The sequence below is a fragment of the Bombina bombina genome, chromosome 5 (assembly GCF_027579735.1).
Source record: "Bombina bombina isolate aBomBom1 chromosome 5, aBomBom1.pri, whole genome shotgun sequence".
NCBI classification, from domain to species: Eukaryota; Metazoa; Chordata; class Amphibia; order Anura; family Bombinatoridae; genus Bombina; species Bombina bombina.
The window spans coordinates 122689109-122710831 of NC_069503.1; the positions used below are offsets into that span (position 1 = coordinate 122689109).

The window sequence follows — 21723 nt, forward strand, 5'->3', positions numbered from 1 at the left end:
TAGTCATGTGATTAGATATATATAGGCTGTGGTACTGTATAATGTGCTGTAATCTGTGTGTCATGTAGCCCTGTGATTAGATATATATAGGCTGTGGTACTGTATAATGTGCTGTAATCTGTGTGTCATGTAGCCCTGTGATTAGATATATATAGGCTGTGGTACTGTATAATGTGCTGTAATCTGTGTGTGTCATGTAGCCCTGTGATTAGATATATATAGGCTGTGGTACTGTATAATGTGCTGTAATCTGTGTGTGTCATGTAGCCCTGTGATTAGATATATATAGGCTGTGGTACTGTATAATGTGCTGTAATCTGTGTGTGTGTCATGTAGCCCTGTGATTAGATATATATAAGCTGTGATACTGTATAATGTGCTGTAATCTGTGTGTGTGTGTCATGTAGCCCTGTGATTAGATATATATAGGCCGTGGTACTGTATAATGTGCTGTTATCTGTGTGTGTCATGTAGTCCTGTGATTAGATATATATAGGCTGTGGTACTGTATAATGTGCTGTAATCTGTGTGTGTCATGTAGTCCTGTGATTAGATATATATAGGCTGTGGTACTGTATAATGTGCTGTAATCTGTGTGTGTCATGTAGTCCTGTGATTAGATATATATATAGGCTGTGGTACTGTATAATGTGCTGTAATCTGTGTGTGTCATGTAGTCCTGTGATTAGATATATATAGACTGTGGTACTGTATAATGTTCTGTAATCTGTGTGTGTGTCATGTAGCCCTGTGATTAGATATATATAGGCCGTGGTACTGTATAATGTGCTGTAATCTGTGTGTATGTCATGTAGCCCTGTGATTAGATATATATATAGGCTGTGGTACTGTATAATGTACTGTAATCTGTGTGTGTGTGTGCCATGTAGCCCTGTGATTAGATATATATAGGCTGTGATACTGTATAATGTGCTGTAATCTCTGTGTGTGTGTGTGTCATGTAGCCCTGTGATTAGATATATATAGGCTGTGGTACTGTATAATGTGCTGTAATCTGTGTGTGTGTGTCATGTAGCCCTGTGATTAGATATATATAGGCTGTGGTACTGTATAATGTGCTGTAATCTCTGTGTGTGTGTCATGTAGTCCTGTGATTAGATATATATAGGCTGTGGTACTGTATAATGTGCTGTAATCTGTGTGTGTGTATCATGTAGCCCTGTGATTAGATATATATAGGCTGTGGTACTGTATAATGTGCTGTAATCTGTGTGTGTGTCATGTAGCCCTGTGATTAGATATATATAGGCTGTGGTACTGTATAATGTGCTGTAATCTCTGTGTGTGTGTCATGTAGCCCTGTGATTAGATATATATATATAGGCTGTGGTACTGTATAATGTACTGTAATCTGTGTGTGTGTCATGTAGCCCTGTGATTAGATATATATATAGGCTGTGGTACTGTATAATGTACTGTAATCTGTGTGTGTGTCATGTAGCCCTGTGATTATATATATATATAGGCTGTGGTACTGTATAATGTGCTGTAATCTGTGTGTATGTCATGTAGCCCTGTGATTAGATATATATAGGCTGTGGTACTGTATAATGTGCTGTAATCTCTGTGTGTGTGTCATGTAGCCCTGTGATTAGATATATATAGGCTGTGGTACTGTGTAATGTGCTGTAATCTGTGTGTGTGTCATGTAGCCCTGTGATTAGATATATATAGGCTGTGGTACTGTATAATGTGCTGTAATCTGTGTGTGTGTCATGTAGCCCTGTGATTAGATTTATAGAGGCTGTGGTACTGTATAATGTGCTGTAAGCTGTGTGTGTGTCATGTAGCCCTGTGATTCGATATATATAGACTGTGGTACTGTATAATGTGCTGTAATCTGTGTGTGTGTCATGTAGCCCTGTGATTAGATATATATAGGCTGTGGTACTGTATAATGTGCTGTAATCTGTGTGTGTGTCATGTAGCCCTGTGATTAGATAGATATAGACAGTGGTACTGTATAATGTGCTGTAATCTGTGTGTGTGTGTCATGTAGTCCTGTGATTAGATATATATAGGCTGTAGTACTGTATAATGTGCTGTAATCTGTGTGTGTGTCATGTAGTCCTGTGATTAGATATATATAGGCTCTGGTACTGTATAATGTGCTATATTCTGTGTGTGTCATGTAGTCCTGTGATTAGATATATATAGGCTGTAGTACTGTATAATGTGCTGTAATCTGTGTGTGTGTCATGTAGCCCTGTGATTAGATATATATAGGCTGTGGTACTGTATAATGTGCTGTAATCTGTGTGTGTCATGTAGCCCTGTGATTAGATATATATAGGCTTTGGTACTGTATAATGTGCTATATTCTGTGTGTGTCATGTAGCCCTGTGATTAGATATATATAGGCTGTGGTACAGTATAATGTGCTGTAATCTGTGTGTGTGTCATGTAGTCCTGTGATTAGATATATATAGGCTGTGGTACTGTATAATGTACTGTAATATGTGTGTGTGTGTGCCATGTAGCCCTGTGATTAGATACAGGTATACCTCACTTTACAGCGCTTCACTTTACAGCGCTTCGCTAATACAGCGCTTTGTGGAGCTGAAATTCAATCTCCAAAGATTTTGAAACAGTGCTGTAATCATCATGAGATTGCGAGAAAAGTGACTGTCACCATTTTGTTATGCGCAGTTCACTCTGTTTACATCATTACAGTGCAATCTGTGTCTCGGTGGTATAGTCTAAAATTTTACTACAGTAATTGTCACTATTTTACAGGTACAGTATTTATTGAATACTGTGCTGTGCTAGTGTTAAACTAAATGCAGCACTATTGCACTCCTAATATTTGTTAGTTCAAACATGTTTTCAAGTTTTTAAACACACTGGCAAGTGAAAAGAAAGCTAAAACTGCCTTGTTTCACTTTAAGGCGGTTTTCGCTTTACAGCGGGGCTCCGGTCCCTAACCCGCTGTATGAGCGGGTTATACCTGTATCACAGCCTATATATATATTTAATTACTGTGAGAAAAAAAGTTTGTGGAAAAAGTTAACTTTTTTTTTTTTATTATTTGATTGCATTTGGTGGTTAAATGGTGGTATGAAATATAATCAAAATGGGCCTAGAACAATATCTTGGGTTGTCTACTTAAAAGAAATATACATTTCTGTTTAAATGGAGTTATAGTAAAAAAAATCTCCAGTATTTCTTCTTTTAAATTTTCAGTAGCGAAGAGGTTAATTAACCTGTCAAACATTTGGCTGTTCCATATTCCCCAGACATGTTGTTGGGTTCATCCTGTAGTATCCAGATACTGACCCCACAAAAATGAATGTATTACTTGCTTTTTGTGCGAATAAGTTAGACTACAGTATTGATAGATGACTACTAAAGGGACCTGAAACAGCAATAAGGCATATTAAAAAACATTTAAAGTTTCCTAAATATAAAGCATATCTCATGTTACATAAGGGCAATGATTGGTAGCTACACACACATATATGGCACTCCTGATTGGCTCAGTAGCAGTGCACATACTCCATTCTTGATTGGTTCGGCAGTAATGCATTAAATTATTTCCTTATTGCAGCTTAATGTCCCTTTAATTCTGTGAAGACATTTGAATATCTAGTATGACCAATATCTTTTTCCAGCAGAACCAAAGGACCCAGCCTGTTATCATAATGGATCAGCACTTATGTGAGTACAACAGTCACTACTGGTTATTTGTTTAAAGCGCTGATGTCACACATGTCAACTCCTCAATCGTGTACTAAGACACAATCATCACATTAAATTACCTTTCATTTTTATTGCTTATTAATCACTAAGTAACACAATTAAATAAGAATATTTTGTCAATAGGTGGCACTTATATAATTTCACCTGTTTACATTGTCACATAATAACTAAAATGTTCAAGTAACATTTCTTTATAGAACAAGTAACACGTTGCTTACTGTGTGAGTTACACGTCTTTATAGAATATGTAACACGTTGCTTACTGTGTGAGTTACATGTGTTTATACAATAAGTAACACGTTGCTTACTGTGTGAGTTACAGGTGTTTATACAATAAGTAACACGTTGCTTACTGTGTGAGTTACAGGTGTTTATAGAATAAGTAACACGTTGCTTACTGTGTGTGTTACAGGTGTTTATACAATAAGTAACACGTTGCTTACTGTGTGAGTTACACGTGTTTATAGAATAAGTAACACGTTGCTTTCTGTGTGAGTTACAGGTGTTTATACAATAAGTAACACATTGCTTTCTGTGTGAGTTACAGGTGTTTATACAATAAGTAACATGTTGCTTTCTGTGTGAGTTACAGGTGTTTATACAATAAGTAACACGTTGCTTACTGTGTGAGCTACAGGTGTTTATACAATAAGTAACACGTTGCTTTCTGTGTGAGTTACAGGTGTTTATACAATAAGTAACACGTTGCTTACTGTGTGAGTTACATGTGTTTATACAGTAAGTAACACATTGCTTACTGTGTGAGTTACAGGTGTTTATACAATAAGTAACATGTTGCTTACTGTGTGAGTTACACGTCTTTATAGAATATGTAACACGTTGCTTACTGTGTGAGTTACATGTGTTTATAGAATAAGTAACACGTTTCTTACTGTGTGAGTTACAGGTGTTTATACAGTAAGTAACATGTTGCTTACTGTGTGAGTTACAGGTGTTTATAGAATAAGTAACACGTTGCTTACTGTGTGTGTTACAGGTGTTTATACAATAAGTAACACGTTGCTTACTGTGTGAGTTACACATCTTTATAGAATAAGTTACATGTGTGTATAGAATAAGTAACACTTTGCTTACTGTGTGAGTTACAGGTGTTTATAGAATAAGTAACACGTTGCTTACTGTGTGAGTTACAGGTGTTTATAGAATAAGTATTATTATTATATACTTTATTTATGAAGCGCCAACGTATTCCACAGCGCCGTCCATGGATACAATTCATTTAAATAAAACAATATGACTTGTATGAGACAGGACAAAATTTACAAACACATACAGGAGGGATTGAGGGCCCTATTCCCGTGGGAATTTACAATCTAGAAGTAACACATTGCTTACTGTGTGAGTTACAAATAATTTATAGAATAAGTAACACGTTGCTTACTGTGTGAGTTACACGTGTTTATAGAATAAGTAACATGTTGCTTACTGTGTGAGTTACATCTGTTTATAGAATAAGTAACATGTTGCTTACTGTGTGAGTTACAAATAATTTATAGAATAAGTAACACGTTGCCTTCTGTGTGAGTTACACGTGTTTATAGAATAAGTAACATGTTGCTTACTGTGTGAGTTACATCTGTTTATAGAATAAGTAACATGTTGCTTACTGTGTGAGTTACAAATAATTTATAGAATAAGTAACACGTTGCCTTCTGTGTGAGTTACATGTGTGTATAGAATAAGTAACACGTTGCCTTCTGTGTGAGTTACATGTGTGTATAGAATAAGTAACACGTTGCCTTCTGTGTGAGTTACATGTGTGTATAGAATAAGTAACACGTTGCCTTCTGTGTGAGTTACATGTGTGTATAGAATAAGTAACACGTTGCTTACTGTGTGAGTTACAGGTGTGTATAGAATAAGTAACACGTTGCTTACTGTGTGAGTTACAAGTGTTTATACAATAAGTAACACGTTGCTTACTGTCGCCTAGATTACTAATGGGATTTTACTAACGCCGGTATTATGATCGCTGGAAAAAGTGAGCGGTACAACCTCTTCTGGCAAGACTCCTAACGCATTTTAAAGTCAGAAGTTAAGAGTTTTATGGGATAACGCCAGAACATAAAGCTCTTAACTAAAGTGCTAAAAAGTACACTAACACCCATAAACTACCTATTAACCCCTAAACCGAGGCCAATCCCATCGCAAACACTATAATAAAATTATTTAACCCCTAATCTGCCGACCGGACATCGCCGCCACTGTAATAAATATATTAACCCCTAAACCGCCACACTCCTGCCTCGCAAACACTAGTTACATTTTATTAACCCCTAATCTGCCGTCCCTAACATCGCCGACACCTACCTACATTTATTAACCCCTAATCTGCCGCCCACAACGTCGCCGCTTCTATATTAAATGTATTAACCCCTAAACCTAAGTCTAACCCTAACACCCCCCCTAACTTAAATTTAATTTAAATAAATCTAAATAAATTTACTATTATTAAATAAATTATTCCTATTTAAAACTAAATACGTTCCTATAAAATAAACCCTAATATAGCTACAATATCACTAATAGTTTCATTTGTATCTATCTCAGGATTTATTTTTATTTTACAGGCAAGTTTGGGGGGCCCTTAAAAGGCCCTTTTGTAGGGCATTGCCCTAAGTTAAACGGCTCTTTTGCTAGGTCAGCATGCTAAGGCACTGTGGCTGAGCTCTGTAGCAACCCAAGGGTTGCAGGTTCAATCCCCAGCGAGGTCCACTCAGCCTTTCATCCTTCTGAGGTTGATAAAATGAGCAGCGCCTTGAGACCCTTACGGGTGATTAGCCGCGCTTTACAAGTACCCAATACATACATACATACAATACATATATTTGCTAAAATAAAAAAACACCCCCTAAAAATATACATTACACAAAATAACAAACAAATTATCAAAAATAAAAAAAAATATTCCTATTCTAATATCCATAAAAAAACACCCCAAAATAAAAACCTAATCTAGAATAAACTACCAATGGCTCTTAAAAGGGCCTTTTGTATGGCATTGCCCTAAATATAGCAGCTCTTTAAGTGAAATTGTTTTACAAAGACCCACTAACATTACAAACCCCCACCCCCCAAACCCCAAAAAAAAGCTACCTATTGCCCTGAAAAAGGCATTTGTATGGGCATTGCCCTGAAAAATTTAGCTCTTTTACTGCCCAGACCCTAAACTAAAAAAAAAAACACCCCAAAAAAACTTAAAAAAACCTAACACTAACCCCCTGACTATCCACTTACAGTTTTTGAAGTCCCGCTTGAACGATCTTCATCCCGGAGTTAAAGTCTTCATCCAGACGGCCTCTTCACTCTTCATCCAGGCGGCATCTTCTATCTTGATCCCGGAGGCGCGGAGCGGGTCCATCCTAAAGACATCCGGCGTGGAGCATCCTCTTCATACGGTCGCCGCCGTACACTGAATCTTCAATGCAAGGGACGCAATTCAAGATGGCGTTCCTTGCATTCCTATTGGCTGAAAAATTTGAATCAGCCAATAGGAAATAGGGCTGCTAAAATCCTATTGGCTGTTCAAATCAGCCAATAGTATTTAAGCAGATCTCATTCTATTGGCTAATTCGAATGGATGGACCCGCTCCGCAACTCCGGGATCAAGATAGAAGATGCCTCCTGGATGAAGATTGAAAAGGCCGCCTGGATGAAGACTTCTCGCCGCGATTGGATCAGGACTTCGCTGCCGGGATGAAGATTGAAGAGGCCGCCTGGATGAAGACTTCTCGCCGCCTGGATCAGGACTTTAACTCCGGGATGAAGATCATTCAAGTGGGACTTCAAAAACTGTAAGTGGATCGTCAGGGGGTTAGTGTTAGGCTTTTTTATGTATTTTTTGGGTGTTGTTTTTTTTTTTTAGTTTAGGGTCTGGGCAGTAAAGGAGATAAATGCCCTTTTAAGGGCAATGCCCATACAAATGCCCTTTTCGGGGCAATGGGTAGCTTAGGTTTTTTTAGAATTAGGTTTTTTATTTTGGGGGGTTGGTTGGGTGGTGGATTTTACTGTTGGGGGGGTCTTTGTGTTTTTTTTTTTACAGGTAAAAGAGCTGATATCTTTGGGGTAATGCCCCACAAAAGGCTATTTTAAGGGCCATTGGAAGTTTATTGTTGGCTGGGGGGGAGGTATTTTGGGTGGGCTTTTTTATTTTGATAGGGCTATTAGTTTAGCTGTTATTCTTTTTTATTTTGGATAATTTGGTTTGTTATTTTCCGTAATTTAGTGTTTGCTATTTTTTGCAACTTAGTATTTTTTTGTTTTTGTATTTAGATACTTTGTAATTTTTAGAGTAGTGTTAGGATTTTTTTAATGTTTAGTTTTAGTTAATTGGTAGTTAGTTTAATTTTAGTTTATTTATTATATTAGTTTAATTGGTAGTTTAAACTTAAGTTTTTTAATTTGACAGGTAAATTTTAATTTAATTTAAGCTAGGGAAATTGTAATTTTAATATAAAGTTAGGGGGTTGTTAGGTTTAGGGGTAAATAGTTTACTTTAGTTTATTTCAATGTGGGGGGCTTTCAGTTTAGGGGTTAATAGTTTAGTATATTTCATTGTGGGGGGGCTTGCGGTTTAGGGGTTGATAGGATTATTATAGTGGCTGCAGTGTAGGGCTTAATAACTTTAGTATAGTGGGGGCGATGTGGGCGGACGGCAGATTAGGGGTTAATAATATTTATATAGTGTTTGCGATGCGGGAGGGCAGCAGTTTAGGGGTTAATAACTTTAGTATAGTGGTGAAGATGTCAGGGAGTGGCGGAATAGGGGTAAATATTTTTTGAAAGTGTCGGCGATATCGGGAGCGGCAGATTAGGGGTTAATAAGTTTATTATAGTGTTTGCGATGTGGGAGGGCCTCGATTTAGGGGTTAATAGGTATTTTATGGGGGTTAGTGTACTTTTTAACACTTTAGTTATGAGTTTTATGTTACAGCTTTGTAGTGTAAAATTCATAACTACTGACTTTAGATGCCGTTTGTCACACTCTTCAAGGGAGCAGGTTCAGGTGTCGGAAGCTGTTGTGCAGAGGGGTCAGGTTCTGGGGTTAAAGTTGTGTTTTGTCTGCGTGAGTCTTTCTTTTTTTGCATAATAAAACAGGTACAAGGGTTTTAGGAAATAAAGTGAAGGTTTTATTGATAGGTTAATTAGCAATGCAGAGAGATGCAAACTAGATAAAAGGCAAAGTCTCTGTAGATAAGAATACAAAGTAACTTGGTTTAGACAGGCATAAAGCAGGCAAAATGTAAATAAACTGTAGACAAGAAACTTGGCAATAGCAAGCAGGATATGCAGATATGCTGTAGACCAAAACTTGGCAGTAACAGGTAGGATATGAAGAGATGCTGTAATCAGGTAACTTTGTAATAATAGGCAGGATATTGTAAACTGGAACTCTGTAGTAACAGGCAGGAATGCAGATCTTTGTAATAACAGGCAGGATACTTGCATAGGCTGTAGACTGGTAACTTTGTAGTAACAGGCAGGAATGCAGATCTTTGTAATAACAGGCAGGATACTTGCATAGGCTGTAGACTGGTAACTTTGTAGTAACAGGCAGGAATGGAGATCTTTGTAATAACAGGCAGGATACTTGCATAGGCTGTAGACTGGTAACTTTGTAGTAACAGGCAGGAATGCAGATCTTTGTAATAACAGGCAGGATACTTGCATAGGCTGTAGACTGGTAACTTTGTAGTAACAGGCAGGAATGCAGATCTTTGTAATAACAGGCAGGATACTTGCATAGGCTGTAGACTGGTAACTTTGTAGTAACAGGCAGGAATGGAGATCTTTGTAATAACAGGCAGGATACTTGCATAGGCTGTAGACTGGTAACTTTGTAGTAACAGGCAGGAATGCAGATCTTTGTAATAACAGGCAGGATACTTGCATAGGCTGTAGACTGGTAACTTTGTAGTAACAGGCAGGAATGCAGATCTTTGTAATAACAGGCAGGATACTTGCATAGGCTGTAGACTGGTAACTTTGTAGTAACAGGCAGGAATGCAGATCTTTGTAATAACAGGCAGGATACTTGAATAGGCTGTAGACTGGTAACTTTGTAGTAACAGGCAGGAATGGAGATCTTTGTAATAACAGGCAGGATACTTGCATAGGCTGTAGACTGGTAACTTTGTAGTAACAGGCAGGAATGCAGGTCTTTGTAATAACAGGCAGGATACTTGCATAAGCTGTAGACTGGTAACTTTGTAGTAACAGGCAGGAATGGAGATCTTTGTAATAACAAGCACCAGGAAATCCAGCAAAGCTGAATTCAAATAGGAATCTGGAGCAGAGGCTCTGTCAGAGTGCAACACTCAATGTCATGGCCCAGAACTGAAAGTAAACCTACCTAATATAGCAGGCTGCTGATTATATGATTTGTTACAGCTGGTAGGCAGGTGGAGCCATAGAGCCAAAGTTGCAGCAAATAGAAAACCAATATGCTCAGCCTGTGATCAAGCCATCTGGTGGCGAAGAGGTAAGTCAGCAGACTGGGAAAGAACAGCAGCAGAAATAGAAACAGGTCCCAGGTTCAATTCTAGGCTGGATCATGACAGCATCACAGATCTTGTCGTTTTAGGCTGTAACGCTCGCTTTTTAGCCAAAACGCAAAAATCGTAATACCGGCGCTATGGGAATCCCATGAAAAAACGTCATTTTTATGAGTGCGGTACTGACGTTGCGTTACAGGCTAAAAGGCTTGCGGTATACCTATACCAACAAGACTTGTAATGGCTGCATTAGGGAAAATGATGCGTTATGGGCCACAACGCTGCTATTTGACTCATAACGCAAAACTTGTAATCTAGGTGTGTGAGAGTTACATGTGTTTATAGAATAAGTAACACGTTGCTTACTGTCACCTAGATTACGAGTTTTGCATAAACATGGTGCAACACTAACGCCAAAAAAGTTGTGTTATTTCTCTCTCCCTTGCGCTGCCATTACGAGTTACTGAAAAGCCTCCTTGTGCTGTGCGTTATGGTGCGTTAAGCTCCATACCACACAAAATCCAAGGGCTAATTTTACGTGCTCGTGCACGCTTACCCCCATAGACATCAATGGGGAGAGAGTGTTTTTCTAACACCTGAAGTGCGGAATAAAAAATCTCCGTAACGCAACCCCATTGATGTCTATGGGGAAAAGAAAGTTATGTTTAAAACTAACACCCTAACATAAACCCCAAGTCTAAACACCCCTAATCCGCCCTCCCCGACATCGCCGCCACTAAATAAAATGATTAACCCCTAAACCTCCGGCCTCCCATATCACCGCTACTAAATAAACCTATTAAACCTAAATCTCCGGCCCCCCACATCGTTGCCACTAAATAAACCTATTAACTCCTAAACCGCCAGCCCCCCCACATCACAAAACACTAAATAAACCTATTAACCCCCAAACCTAACATCCCCCTAACTTTAAATTTAAAATTACAATATAACTATCTTAAAATAAATAAAAGCCCTAAATTTAAACTATAAATTAACGTAACATAACTATTCTAATAAAATAAAAAAACTACCAATTAAAAAATCTAAATTACAAATTTTAAAAAAACCTAACACTACGAATTTTTTAAAAAAAATCTAAAATTACAAAAAATAATAAACACTAAATTACGAAAAATAAAAAACACTAAGCTTACAAAAAATAATAAACAAAATGATCAAAAATAAAAACAATCACACCTAATCTAACAGCCCTATAAAAATAAAAAGCCCCCCCAATATAAAACTACCAATTGCCCTTAAAAGGGCCTTTTGTAGGGCATTGCCCTAAGTTAAACAGCTCTTTTACCTGTAAAAAAATACAAAGTCCCCCCAACAGTAAAACCCACCACCCAAGCAACCCCCCAAAATAAAAAAAAACTAACTCTAAAAATTCCTAAGCTACCCATTGCCCCTAAAGGGACATTTGTATGGGCATTGCCTTTAAAAGGGCATTCAGCTCTTTCACTGCCCTTAAAGGGCATTCAGCTCTTTTACAAGTGCCCATCCCTAATCTAAAAAAAAAAACACCCAAAAATTTAAAAAAAAATCCTAACACTATCCCTATAAAATCTACTCACGGTTCCTGAAATACGAACATCCATCTTCATCCAGGCGGCGAGAAGTCTTCATCCAGGCGACGACACCTTCATCCATCTCGGGGACATCTTATATCTTCATCCCGGCGGCGTGGAGCAGAGCTATCCTGGAAGCTATCCTGCGTGGAGCGTCCTCCTCTTCATTCGGTCAGCGCCGTACACTGAAGTTGAATGCAAGGTAGCCCTTTCAAAATGGCGTACCTTGCATTCCTATTGACTGATTTGATTCTTCGAATTCAAATCAGCCAATAGGATGAGAGCTACTGAAATCCTATTGGCTGTTTAAATCAGCCAAAATCCTTAACTACTGCTGTCAGATGTATGGCTTGTGTCGTTATAGGCTGTAATGCAAGCATTTTAGCCTGAACGCACAACCTGTAATACCGGCGCTATGAAAATCCCACGAAAAAACTTCATTTTTTGACTGCGGAATTGACGTTGCGTTACAGGCTAAAATGCTTGCGGTATAGCTATACCCACCATGACTCGTAATATGCTTTCCTGGCCATTCCAGCGTAATGGCCAATTTTTCAGCGTTAAAAGCCGTAATGCACCGGAACGCAAAACTCGTAATCTAGCCGTTATTGTTTAACCTAAAATAAACAAGGCCACTTTTGGGCCTGTAACGCTGAAAAGCAGTAATTATCAGGAGGAATATATAAGGCAGCCACTCTTGGACTTTCATAGTGAAATATTACTCTACATGAAAAGATTTATGTAAAGCATTCCACCAGTTGACACAACCTCATAAATGTACTGTATCCATGTTATTTTATTGGGCAACCTGTTGCATCAAGTTCTCCAACTACGTTCCCACTTTCCCCACCCCACTCATGCAGAATGATTTCCAAGCTCATACTTTTGTGAGACAGCATAGAAGAGGTGGGTACAAAATACTGTGAGTACGGTTATTTAAGAACACTGTTGAAAGTTAAGAAACTAAAAGAGAAGCATCTTGCCTAATCTATTATTTTGGCTTTCTTGAACCATCTAATAGTATCTCCTCAACCTTACTCTCACCTGCTTTTCAGTCATCCCAAAATCTTCAACTTGCTGAATCTCCCATGCGCTTTTAAACACCATCAGTAACCATAGTCACCTCCATGCTCTTCCTGGACTCTAGAAAACTCAACATTTTGGTAAATTTGGTTTAATACATAACGTGTCGGTTTATTAATCATCCAGATATGGGAGCACAATGATTTTTATGTATCTGGAGCATTGTTGTGGTTTATCAGATTTTAAATATGTTCTTTTAAGAAATGGTGTGTGTGTATTGGCAAGAGAGAGATTTTTTCAGTCACCTTGATCTTTTAAACTTTGCTCCTACATAACTATTTTATTGTTTGTTTTCAAAGTATTAATTACAAGTACTGATACAACACAGAAAACATGTAATTAATACAAAACCTTGTTCTGAGGTAGCAGAGTTTTGGCAAATGGAAAAAGAAAAGGACTGAGAGTGTATAGTCATCCCTGAAAAGCCATTACATCAAGTGAAATGTAGATTGCCAGGAATGGCGGTCTCAGATAGCAGTAAGAGTGATGAGGTACAGCAGTATATATTGCTTACAGATGGGAGCCAGTCAGGAGTATCCCTAAATTACATTTGTTACCCACATTGGTGTTACAAATACTAAGCATATTTATTGTGATATGTGACCTGGCTGTTTTATGCTAAATGGCAGCTGTTACTGGGAGCTGATTAAAAGCGCCACAATGTGTGACAATTATCCCGCAAGAACTTCTTTACCGAGTTACACAGAACTTCACAATTTTTGTTTTCTTTTTTATTGAAGATAAAAGGAGATATGTTTAAAAGAAAATCCTCCCAACACCAATATCCTTTTGTAAACACTGAGCTCTAAGGACTTGACTGACCTGGTATACACATATTCACTATTTATTGTTTTACCAGTTTAGTTGTTATAATACACTGTTTATTTGATTTTTCTTACTGATTTTGTGCATTGGATTTCCAGATGTTCTGCCGGAGGGTTTTCAGATGAAGATGGAGGAAGAAAATATTGACACTGCTGATCCTTTAATGGCAATAAAGACTGTAATTGTTACATCTAGTCATGGTGAGAATTGATCCAATGTTTAGAGTTAAATGTCCCTTTCTCTTGTAAGGTGTATCCAGTCCACGGGTTCATCCATTACTTGTGGGTTATTCTCCTTCCCAACAGGAAGTTGCAGGACACCCACAGCAGAGCTGCCTATATAGCTCCTCCCTTAACCCCCACCCCCAGTCGTTCTCTTTGCAAGCTCTCGACAAGTGGAAGTATAAAGAGATATGTGGTGATTTAGTGTAGTTTTCTCCAACATAGGTGTGTCCGGTCCACGGCGTCATCCTTACTTGTGGGATATTCTCTTCCCCAACAGGAAATGGCAAAGAGCCCAGCAAAGCTGGTCACATGATCCCTCCTAGGCTCCGCCTACCCCAGTCATTCTCTTTGCCGTTGTACAGGCAACATCTCCACGGAGATGGCTTAGAGTTTTTTAGTGTTTAACTGTAGTTTTTCATTATTCAATCAAGAGTTTGTTATTTTCAAATAGTGCTGGTACGTACTATTTACTCAGAAACAGAAAAGAGATGAAGAATTCTGTTTGTATGAGGAAAATGATTTTAGCAACCGTAACTAAAATCCATGGCTGTTCCACACAGGACTGTTGAGAGCAATTAACTTCAGTTGGGGGAACAGTTTGCAGTCTCTTGCTGCTTGAGGTATGACACATTCTAACAAGACGATGTAATGCTGGAAGCTGTCATTTTCCCTATGGGATCCGGTAAGCCATGTTTATTACGATTGTAAATAAGGGCTTCACAAGGGCTTATTTAAACTGTAGACTTTTTTTGGGCTAAATCGATTGATATTAACACTTATTTAGCCTTGAGGAATCATTTATTCTGGGTATTTTGATTTAATAATATCGGCAGGCACTGTTTTAGACACCTTATTCTTTAGGGGCTTTCCCAAAGCATAGGCAGAGTCTCATTTTCGCGCCGGTGTTGCGCACTTGTTTTTGAGAGGCATGGCATGCAGTCGCATGTGAGAGGAGCTCTGATACTTATAAAAGACTTCTGAAGGCGTCATTTGGTATCGTATTCCCCTTTGGGTTTGGTTGGGTCTCAGCAAAGCAGATACCAGGGACTGTAAAGGGGTTTAAAGCTTAAAACGGCTCCGGTTCCGTTATTTTAAGGGTTAAAGCTTCCAAAATTGGTGTGCAATATTTTCAAGGCTTTAAGACGCTGTGGTGAAAATTTGGTGAATTTTGAACAATTCCTTCATGTTTTTTCGCAATTGCAGTAATAAAGTGTGTTCAGTTTAAAATTTAAAGTGACAGTAACGGTTTTATTTTAAAACGTTTTTTGTACTTTCTGATCAAGTTTATGCCTGTTTAACATGTCTGAACTACCAGATAGACTGTGTTCTGAATGTGGGGAAGCCAGAATTCCTATTCATTTAAATAAATGTGATTTATGTGATAATGACAATGATGCCCAAGATGATTCCTCAAGTGAGGGGAGTAAGCATGGTACTGCATCATTCCCTCCTTCGTCTACACGAGTCTTGCCCACTCAGGAGGCCCCTAGTACATCTAGCGCGCCAATTCTCCTTACTATGCAACAATTAACGGCTGTAATGGATAATTCTGTCAAAAACATTTTAGCCAAAATGAACCCTTGTCAGCGTAAGCGTGGCTGCTCTGTTTTAGTTACTGAAGAGCATGACGACGCTGATATTAATATCTCTGAAGGGCCCCTAACCCAATCTGAGGGGGCCAGGGAGGTTTTGTCTGAGGGAGAAATTACTGATTTAGGGAACATTTCTCAGCAGGCTGAATCTGATGTGATTACATTTAAATTTAAATTGGAACATCTCCGCATTTTGCTTAAGGAGGTATTATCCACTCTGGATGATTGTGAAAATTTAGTCATCCCAGAGAAACTATGTAAAATGGACAAGTTCCTAGAGGTGCCGGGGCTCCCAGAAGCTTTTCCTATACCCAAGCGGGTGGCGGACATTGTTAATAAAGAATGGGAAAGGCCCGGTATTCCTTTCGTCCCTCCCCCCATATTTAAAAAATTGTTTCCTATGGTCGACCCCAGAAAGGACTTATGGCAGTCAGTCCCCAAGGTCGAGGGAGCGGTTTCTACTTTAAACAAACGCACCACTATTCCCATAGAGGATAGTTGTGCTTTCAAAGATCCTATGGATAAAAAATTAGAAGGTTTGCTTAAAAAGATGTTTGTTCAGCAGGGTTACCTTCTACAACCCATTTCATGCATTGTCCCTGTCACTACAGCCGCATATTTCTGGTTTGATGAACTGCTTAAGGTGCTCGATAGTGACTCTCCTCCTTATGAGGAGATTATGGACAGAATCAATGCTCTCAAATTGGCTAATTCTTTCACTCTAGACGCCTCTTTGCAATTGGCTAAGTTAGCGGCTAAGAACTCTGGGTTTGCTATTGTGGCGCGCAGAGCGCTTTGGTTGAAATCTTGGTCGGCTGATGCGTCTTCCAAGAACAAGCTACTAAACATTCCTTTCAAGGGGAAAACGCTGTTTGGTCCTGACTTGAAAGAGATTATCTCTGATATCACTGGGGGTAAGGGCCACGCCCTTCCTCAGGATCGGCCCTTCAAGGCAAAAAATAGACCTAATTTTCGTCCCTTTCGTAAAAACGGACCAGCCCAAGGTGTTACGTCCTCTAAGCAAGAGGGTAATACTTCTCAGGCCAAGCCAGCTTGGAGACCAATGCAAGGCTGGAACAAGGGAAAGCAGGCCAAGAAACCTGCCACTGTTACCAAGACAGCATGAAATATTGGCCCCCGATCCGGGACCGGATCTGGTGGGGGGCAGACTCTCTCTCTTCGCTCAGGCTTGGGCAAGAGATGTTCTGGATCCTTGGGCGCTAGAAATAGTCTCCCAGGGTTATCTTCTGGAATTCAAGGGACTTCCCCCAAGGGGGAGGTTCCACAAGTCGCAGTTGTCTTCAGACCACATAAAAAGACAGGCGTTCTTACATTGTGTAGAAGACCTGTTAAAAATGGGAGTGATTCATCCTGTTCCATTAAGAGAACAAGGGATGGGGTTCTACTCCAATCTGTTCATAGTTCCCAAAAAAGAGGGAACGTTCAGACCAATCCTAGATCTCAAGATCTTAAACAAATTTCTCAAGGTCCCATCGTTCAAGATGGAAACCATTCGAACTATCCTTCCTTCCATCCAGGAAGGTCAATTTATGACCACGGTGGATTTAAAGGATGCGTATCTACATATTCCTATCCACAAGGAACATCATCGGTTCCTAAGGTTTGCATTCCTGGACAAACATTACCAGTTCGTGGCGCTTCCTTTCGGATTAGCCACTGCTCCAAGGATTTTCACAAAGGTACTAGGGTCCCTTCTAGCGGTGCTAAGATCAAGGGGCATTGCAGTAGTACCTTACCTGGACGACATTCTGATTCAAGCGTCGTCCCTTCCTCAAGCAAAGGCTCACACGGACATTGTCCTGGCCTTTCTCAGATCTCACGGCTGGAAAGTGAACGTGGAAAAGAGTTCTCTATCCCCGTCAACAAGGGTTCCCTTCTTGGGAACAATTATAGACTCCTTAGAAATGAGGATCTTTCTAACAGAGGCCAGAAAAACAAAGCTTCTGGACTCTTGTCGGATACTTCATTCCGTTCCTCTTCCTTCCATAGCTCAGTGCATGGAAGTGATCGGGTTGATGGTGGCGGCGATGGACATAGTTCCTTTTGCGCGCATTCATCTAAGACCATTACAACTGTGCATGCTCAGTCAGTGGAATGGGGACTATACAGACTTGTCTCCGAAGATACAAGTAAATCAGAGGACCAGAGACTCACTCCGTTGGTGGCTGTCCCTGGACAATCTGTCTCAAGGGATGATGTTCCACAGACCAGAGTGGGTCATTGTCACGACCGACGCCAGTCTGATAGGCTGGGGCGCGGTCTGGGGATCCCTGAAAGCTCAGGGTCTTTGGTCTCGGGAAGAATCTCTTCTACCGATAAATATTCTGGAACTGAGAGCGATATTCAATGCGCTCCAGGCCTGGCCCCAGCTTGCGAGGACCAGGTTCATACGGTTTCAATCAGACAACATGACGACTGTTGCGTACATCAACCATCAGGGGGGAACAAGGAGTTCCCTAGCGATGGAAGAAGTAACCAAAATTATTCTTTGGGCGGAGTCTCACTCCTGCCACCTGTCTGCTATCCACATCCCAGGAGTGGAAAATTGGGAAGCGGATTTTCTGAGTCGTCAGACATTGCATCCGGGGGAGTGGGAACTCCATCCGGAAATCTTTGCCCAAGTCACTCACCTGTGGGGCATTCCAGACATGGATCTGATGGCCTCTCGTCAGAACTTCAAAGTTCCTTGCTACGGGGCCAGATCCAGGGATCCCAAGGCGGCTCTAGTGGATGCACTAGTAGCACCTTGGACCTTCAAACTAGCTTATGTGTTCCCGCCATTTCCTCTCATCCCCAGGCTGATAGCCAGGATCAAGCAGGAGAGGGCGTCGGTGATCTTGATAGCTCCTGCGTGGCCACGCAGGACTTGGTATGCAGATCCGGTGAATATGTCATCGGCTCCACCTTGGAAGCTACCTTTGAGACGAGACCTTCTTGTTCAGGGTCCGTTCGAACATCCGAATCTGGTTTCACTCCAGCTGACTGCTTGGAGATTGAACGCTTGATTTTATCGAAGCGAGGATTCTCAGATTCTGTGATCGATACTCTTGTTCAGGCCAGAAAGCCTGTGACTAGAAAGATTTACCACAAAATTTGGAAAAAATATATCTGTTGGTGTGAATCTAAAGGATTCCCTTGGGACAAGGTTAAGATTCCTAGGATTCTATCCTTCCTTCAAGAAGGATTGGAAAAAGGTTTATCTGCAAGTTCCCTGAAGGGACAGATTTCTGCCTTGTCGGTATTACTTCACAAAAAGCTGGCAGCTGTGCCAGATGTTCAAGCCTTTGTTCAGGCTCTGGTTAGAATCAAGCCTGTTTACAAACCTTTGACTCCTCCTTGGAGTCTCAATTTAGTTCTTTCAGTTCTTCAGGGGGTTCCGTTTGAACCCTTACATTCCGTTGATATTAAGTTATTATCTTGGAAAGTTTTGTTTTTAGTTGCGATTTCTTCTGCTTGAAGAGTCTCAGAATTATCTGCTCTGCAGTGTTCTCCTCCTTATCTGGTGTTCCATGCAGATAAGGTGGTTTTACGTACTAAACCTGGTTTTCTTCCAAAAGTTGTTTCTAACAAAAACATTAACCAGGAGATTATCGTACCTTCTCTGTGTCCAAAACCAGTTTCAAAGAAGGAACGTTTGTTGCACAATTTGGATGTTGTTCGCGCTCTAAAATTCTATTTAGATGCTACAAAGGATTTTAGACAAACATCTTCCTTGTTTGTTGTTTATTCAGGTAAAAGGAGAGGTCAAAAAGCAACTTCTACCTCTCTCTCTTTTTGGATTAAAAGCATCATCAGATTGGCTTACGAGACTGCCGGACGGCAGCCTCCCGAAAGAATCACAGCTCATTCCACTAGGGCTGTGGCTTCCACATGGGCCTTCAAGAACGAGGCTTCTGTTGATCAGATATGTAGGGCAGCGACTTGGTCTTCACTGCACACTTTTACCAAATTTTACAAGTTTGATACTTTTGCTTCTTCTGAGGCTATTTTTGGGAGAAAGATTTTGCAAGCCGTGGTGCCTTCCATTTAGGTGACCTGATTTGCTCCCTCCCTTCATCCGTGTCCTAAAGCTTTGGTATTGGTTCCCACAAGTAAGGATGACGCCGTGGACCGGACACACCTATGTTGGAGAAAACAGAATTTATGTTTACCTGATAAATTTCTTTCTCCAACGGTGTGTCCGGTCCACGGCCCGCCCTGGTTTTTTTAATCAGGTCTGATATTTTATTTTCTTTAACTACAGTCACCACGGTACCATATGGTTTCTCCTATGCAAATATTCCTCCTTAACGTCGGTCGAATGACTGGGGTAGGCGGAGCCTAGGAGGGATCATGTGACCAGCTTTGCTGGGCTCTTTGCCATTTCCTGTTGGGGAAGAGAATATCCCACAAGTAAGGATGACGCCGTGGACCGGACACACCGTTGGAGAAAGAAATTTATCAGGTAAACATAAATTCTGTTTTTTCATCTTCAATCAAGAGTTTGTTATTTTAAACGGTACCGGCGTTGTACTGTTTACTCTCAGGCAGGAATTAGAAGAATAATTCTGCTTGGAGGATAATGATTTTAGCAGATTGTAACTAAGGTCCATTGCTGTTCTCACACATAACTGAAGAGTATGGGAAAACTTCAGCTGGGGGAATGGCCTGCAGTTTGCCTGCTTTGAGGTATGTTCAGTATATTTGTTTCTAGAGAGATGATAAGTTCTAGAAAATGCTGACAGAGCCTTTTTGGAAATGTGGTAAGCTAGATGCAGTGATTTAATGACGACTGGGATCAAGCTTACAAGGTTGGGTAATACTCATACTATTTGTTATCTGGTGATAAGGGGTTAAAAACGTTTGCTTTTTACACATGCAGATCGTTTTTTTGAGAGTGTTTAAACTTTGTTTTTGGGGTTTGATTTTCCACATGGCTTTTTCACAAACTCCTAGGAGTGTTTCTTTCAGGCCCCTCTGACATCGAGTGTGGTGGGAGGGGCCTATTTTCGCGCCGCAGTTGCTTTCATTCCAAGAGATTCCTGCTGTGTCTGAGGACCACTAAAGAGGGTTTCTTCAATTTCTGGTCGTATTTAAGGGCAGGTAGGCACCACAGCAGAGCTGTAGTGAGGTGTTTAGCGGTTTTATACCGGTGGTAGACGTTTTTTCGATCCTGTTTGGGGGCCAAAGGGTTACTCGTCCATTTGCAAGTGGGTGCAATATTGCCTTGGTTTCCTATACACAGTGTAAACATTTCGAATCATTTACTGCTTTTTTTTCACTGTTTTGCAGTTTATGTGCTACTTTTTTTCTCTTAAAGGTACAGTACCGTTTTGAGGAAATTGCTGTTTTTTACTTTAATAAAGTGTTTTCCAAGCTTGCTTGTGTCTTTGCTAGTCTGTTAAACATGTCTAACGTAGAAGAATCTACCTGTTCAATATGTTTAGATGCCATTGTGGAACCCCCTCTTAGTTCAGTACAAGTGGTACACATTCTATCTATAAGCTACAAAGACCATATTGTGGCTTTAAAAAATATATCACCAGAGGATTCTCAGCCCGTGAGAAGGGAGATTATGACGTCTAGCTCTCCCCATGGGTCAGAACCTGTTATTCCCGCACAAATGACGCCAGATGCGTCTAGCGCGTCTAATTCTTTTACCTTAAGAGACATGGCGGCAGTTATGAGTTCTACTCTCACAGAGGTGTTGTCTAAACTGCCAGGGTTACAAGGAAAGCGAGACAGCTCTGGGGTTAGAACAAATACAGAGCTTTCTGACGCTTTAGTAGATATGTCCGTTATGCCCTCACAATGTTCCGAAGTTGGCGCAAGGGATTTGATATCTGAGGGTGAGCTTTCAGATTCAGGGAAGTTATTACTTCAGCCCGACTCTGATATGTCAACATTTAAATTTAAGCTTGAACACCTCCGTTTATTACTTAGGGAGGTCCTAACGACTCTGGATGATTGTGACCCCATTGCGGTACCAGAGAAATTGTGTAAAATGGACAAATACTTTGCAGTGCCTGTTTACACTGATGTTTTCCCAGTCCCTAAAAGGTTTTCGGAAATTATAACTAAGGAATGGGATAGACCAGGTATTTCGTTCTCTCCCCCTCCTGTGTTTAAAAAAATGTTCCCCATAGCTGACGCCATGCGGGACTCGTGGCAAACAGTCCCCAAGGTGGAG

General features: G+C 40.2%; 1 protein-coding gene across 1 annotated transcript in view; it reads left to right on the forward strand.

Annotated features, from left to right (window-relative positions):
• Positions 1-3636: 3636 nt before the first annotated feature.
• Positions 3637-21723, forward strand: part of LOC128659246 (gastrula zinc finger protein XlCGF26.1) — a 65316-nt gene continuing 47229 nt past the window's right edge. The window contains exons 1-2 of the mRNA XM_053712923.1: positions 3637-3678; positions 13816-13917. Coding sequence (XP_053568898.1) covers positions 3663-3678; positions 13816-13917 — 118 coding nt within the window. The 5' untranslated portion in view covers positions 3637-3662. The remainder of the gene's footprint in view (positions 3679-13815; positions 13918-21723) is intronic.